The sequence below is a fragment of the Penaeus monodon genome, chromosome 11 (assembly GCF_015228065.2).
Source record: "Penaeus monodon isolate SGIC_2016 chromosome 11, NSTDA_Pmon_1, whole genome shotgun sequence".
In the NCBI taxonomy this organism is placed as follows: Eukaryota; Metazoa; Arthropoda; class Malacostraca; order Decapoda; family Penaeidae; genus Penaeus; species Penaeus monodon.
Genome location: NC_051396.1, coordinates 24,117,141 through 24,122,140, shown reverse-complemented (window position 1 = coordinate 24,122,140; position 5,000 = coordinate 24,117,141). Strand labels below are relative to the sequence as shown.

General features: G+C 39.6%; 1 protein-coding gene across 3 annotated transcripts in view; it reads right to left on the bottom strand.

Annotated features, from left to right (window-relative positions):
* The window catches only part of LOC119578839 (bifunctional 3'-phosphoadenosine 5'-phosphosulfate synthase-like), a 52,263-nt gene that overhangs the window by 43,418 nt on the left and 3,845 nt on the right, over positions 1 to 5,000 (bottom strand). The window contains exon 1 of one of the 3 annotated variants that reach the window (XM_037926482.1): positions 3,942 to 4,036. The exons of the other annotated variants lie outside the window; for them this stretch is intronic. Coding sequence (XP_037782410.1) covers positions 3,942 to 3,950 — 9 coding nt within the window. The 5' untranslated portion in view covers positions 3,951 to 4,036. Of the gene's footprint in view, positions 1 to 3,941; positions 4,037 to 5,000 lie in introns of those variants that run through there. 3 annotated transcript variants of the gene reach the window in all.

The window sequence follows — 5,000 nt, the reverse complement described above, 5'->3', positions numbered from 1 at the left end:
ATGTACTCTACCATCTGTGAGAGAGAGAGAGGAGAGAGAGAGAGAGAGAGAGAGAGAGAGAGAGAGAGAGAGAGAGAGAGAGAGAGAGAGGAGAGAGAGAGAGAGAGAGAGAGAATAAGAAAGTGATGAAAAAAAGTGAAAGAATAATAAAGTAAGAAAAAGTCAGAGAAAGCTAAGGGGAGAGAAAGAGGAACACAGATAACAACATAGATTCAGAAACAGACACAGATGTGCAGTTCATCTACAGCAAATGCCATGTACTCTACCATCTGTGAGAGATGGAGAGAGAGAGAGAGAGAGAGAGAGAGAGAGAGAGAGAGAGAGAGAGAGAGAGAGAGAGAGAGAGAGAGAGAGAGAGAGAGAGAGAGAGAGGAAAAGAAAGTTAAAGAATAATAAAGGAAGGAAAAGAAAGAGAAAGCGAAGGGGAAAGGAATAGAAACACAGAGATCATAATAGAGATTCGGAAACAGACAGACAAAGATACATGCATTCACAGATGTGCAGCTCATCTTCAACAACTGTCATGTACCTCTACCATCTGAGTATCTAGAAACAAATTATATCTTTGTGCTAAATCAGTTGCGCTCAGACCTCTACAAGATAAAAAAAAATGGCTAATAACAGAGCTGAGATATGGACCACGAACATCTGATAACATAGCGTACCTCTCAGACCTCTGAGAGATAACCGCAACCCACTAACTGTAAACACTGAAGCAACAAAACTGAAGCAGCGTGGTCTGAATCATTTCCCTCTTCAGTCCATCTCTAAGGCCAGAGGTACAGTTCTTTCGAGATTTTTTCCTTTACAAATGTAACTATTTCCCAAGGAGGTAGTCCCTCAGTCATCACCAATTCCTTACCCTTTCTTTTCTTTGTTAATGTTCATAAACAGAAAACGTCTTACAGACTGACATGAGGTTTAGCAGGGCGATGATTCGTAGGCCTATCCTCTTTTATATTTGTTGCTAGAAGGGTGGAGGCGCTCCCTTTTTGGACCCATGCTTGGAGAAAATCTTTTTGAGATCGGACACAAACTGTGGCATTAACTAGGAAAGTTTAATATATGCTGTGTGAGAAAATAAATCAGAGAAATCGGCCTTCGCACTTCTTGTCATTTTTCCCATAATCTAACTCCAGCTTTTACCTTTCCATTGCCATTGGCTGCACTGAAATATGACCCTCAGTCTTCGAGTTATAAAACAATCAGAAAAAAGGAAATGGTAACTCCCTGCACAAGTGTATTATACATGTTAAAAATAAAATGCTCTATTTGTACAAAAAAAAAAAAAAAAATGCATAGAGGTGAAATATCTTAAACTACCGAGTGTGGGTAAGGATTACGTCCTTGTAACTTGGAACAACATGCGGTACATACTATTGATGTGGGTGTTAAGTTAAACGTTATAGTCCCGTATCCAAGTGAACGTAGGGAATATGTCCGTTGTGGACATGAGTACTAAGCCAAGGGACGATGTGTAAGGCAGCCAGTTCCTTTCCACCCCGACTTTGACCCTAGCATGCTGAAGTCAGCATACCAGTGCTCACTCACAGCTGAGTCGACTGAGAGGGGCAACCAGGCGCGAACCCACAACCTTGCGACAGCACAGCCAGCGTTCAACCACTGAACTCCACAGCTTTAGTTGTATTGCTTTCACATTACGAATATATAATATTTACTGAACAGCCGTGGTATCTTTAAAGAGGCACGTGGATTGTAAGTCGCAGGTAAGGTAAGGTGGCCAGTTCCTCTTCGCCCGACGTTGACCCCACCATGCTGATGCCGATGCTCCATCACAGCTGAATCGGCTGAGGAAGGCTGATCCAGCGCGATGTAGACGCCTGCAAAGCTAAGCTCAATCCTTATGCCCTGTTTCAGACCTTAAGGGGCCGGTTAAGGTCCTCGCCAACGCTATTCCCGATATCTGCCTCCCTTGGGTCTGGCAAAGGAAGAGTAGTGTGGCATTCGATTGTCCTTCGCTCGAGGGCCGCGAGTCTCGTCACGGTGACTGTGGCGTTTCCTTTCACTGCGAATTTGCTCGAGTATGTGCGGCTATTAGATCATCCTGCCTGCATTCCCGCCTTCCCAATAGATTACTCTTACTCTGTACCAGTAATGTTTATGACACCCTATCTCTTCGTATATGTCTTTCTTTCTCTTTCCCTTTCATTCCCGCAGCTATTTATACAACACAAACACACAGACACGAGAGAGAGAGAGAGAGAGAGAGAGAGAGAGAGAGAGAGAGAGAGAGAGAGAGAGAGAGAGAGAGAGAGAGAGAGAGAGAGAGAGAGAGAGAGAGAGAGAGAGCACAACACAGACATACACCTGTGTGTGGAATATCTTTCTCCTGAAAATAATATGACAGGAAACAAAGTAGCTGCAGGTCATATGTAAATTACGCAGATGTTCTTTCTCCGATCTGATGATTACGGAATATATACACAACGGTCGATTGCGATGGTGATAATGGTGGTAATGGTGATAATGAGGGTGATAATGAGGGTGATAATGGTGGTGATGGTGATAATGGTGGTGGTGATGATGGTGATTGTGAAGTTGGTGATGATGGTGATGGTGGTGGTGGTGATGATGATAATGATGATGAAAGCATTGGTCATGGCAATGGTGGTTATGATAACGATCAAAACATCTTAAAAATAGAGAGAGATAAGAAGGAAACTCACGATGTGCAAACAAATACAGAACTAAGATTCACGTCTAAAAATCGTCTTCATGATATCATTCTACCTTGATAACACAACGCTTTTTGGAGCGAGAAGAAAAATATAGTAATCTGTAAGAAAAAATGAGGAAGGAGGCCAGAACTGCAAAATTTTAGCCAAGGGAAGAAAACAAGCAATAAGGCCAATATGCAACACCTCTGAAGCCACTTTGCACGAGGAGAGATATGCAGTACACTTTGATTTTATATAATAACATACGATCATATGAATATACACACACCATGCATAGTTATATATGTTTATGTGCATGTATACATACATACATATATGTGTGTGTGTGAATGTATCTATACATCTATCTATTTATAGATCTGGTTATATATATATTATATATATATATATATATATATATATATATATATTATATAATATTTATCAATCATATATCTATCTTATATATCTACCTACCTACCTACCTACCTACCTATATATATATATAATATATATATATATATATATATATATATATATATATATATATATATATATATATATATATGAGCGCACGCACACACACACACACACACACACACACACACACACACACACACACACACACACACACACACACACACACACACACACACACACACACACACACATATATATATATACCAATGATAATACGACCCCAAAAGTTAAAGATAAACTTTTGGGCACGAGGTTTGAATCATGACTAAAAATTAGCGAACTTAAAGTTCGAAGACGTATCTTTCGTGAGTTCCACCCATGTCACAAATTCAAACATTATCCAAGATTCAGATATAAAACAAAGAAAAAAATAAACACTCGGAGAACCGTTCATGCTGGCGAATGCAGTTACGAGTAATGGCCGACTGAGGTCGCGTTTTCATGTCATGGCCGCCGAAAGCTACCCTAGTACACTCTGTATATTTCACCAATATCGTAATACACAAGGCGAGTAACCGGGTCTTGCTCTAAATCTCACTTCAGGTACAGCGCAGTGCAACGTCACAATCTCATTTCTATGCAAATGACCTTATTTTTCTCCAAATTTTATCGAAAAGACATAGGTAAAGATCGTCATGACCAATCTCACAATATATACACCATTACAAACCAAACGCTCTAACAATATAATCAGAGTAAAATCCTGTACGCTAGTAAGTCAATAACTCAAAACTGATTCTCAAACCCTTCCCTCCCCTCCCTCTCCCCGCCGCCAAGTCGTACCTGAGCCATGATGGCAGCGAGCGCAGACGTGGCAGGAGTACGGGCGGCACGGTGGCTGCAGCGCCAGGGAAACACGACCGGCCATTTTTAGCAGCCGAGCGCGGTCGGTTTCCGATTGTGTGGCAACCATGACAACTACCTTTCCCGTCACGCTACCGTTGCTAAAACAATAATGCTGGGGATGCCGTGCATGTTTGGGTGTAATATGCTTATTTGCATTTAGGAGGGTTCTTTGAAAGTGAACGAATGGGTGCACTGTCCTGTCAGTGGTTGTAAATCAGGCTAAGAGTTTAAAGATGGATAAAGACCCTCTAGTCTAATATATAGTGGAAAAGACTAACTAAACACACTTATATATAGACAGATAGATTGATAGATAGATAGATAGATAGATAGGTACTTTATACACTAAGATTTGAACTACTGCAAAATCACAAATGAACTATAAAAATTGATAACATTGTATCAGTATAAGTTCAAAATTTAAATCATGTTTAATAAACATTCAGAGTTCATTTCCAGCAATGTGAATATTAGAAATCATTACTCTACATACTTCTATTTTGTCAGTGTTAGTAATGTTATGTTATGTGTTCCAGTTTATGAGCTATGGTGAACATATTATGATCTTTATTACCTCTCAATCTACTAAGAAGGCTTATCTACAATAAAATGAGTAAAACATAATTATTTCTATTGTAATTTTATCTACTTTACCCACCTTTTTTTGCAGGAGAGTACATTTAAAGTGGGAGTACTGGCTACTTAAAAAAAAAAATTGGTTCATCCCAGGACAGTCTAAATTACACTGAAAGGCTACTGCATTTGATCATTATTCAATTTCTGTGCAGAGCACATAGAATATATAACTACTGATAAGGGTGTTTAGTTTATCTAAATGTGCTTGACTGAAAAGTAGAACCTCAGTTTTGGCACAAATCTCATAATTAACATACTTGAAAAAGGAATCCTCAACTTCTTACTAAGTCATATCTATTCAACTGGTTTGGCCTCATTCAGAAAAGCAGAGGTAGACATTAACATTTTCTTTGCTTTCTA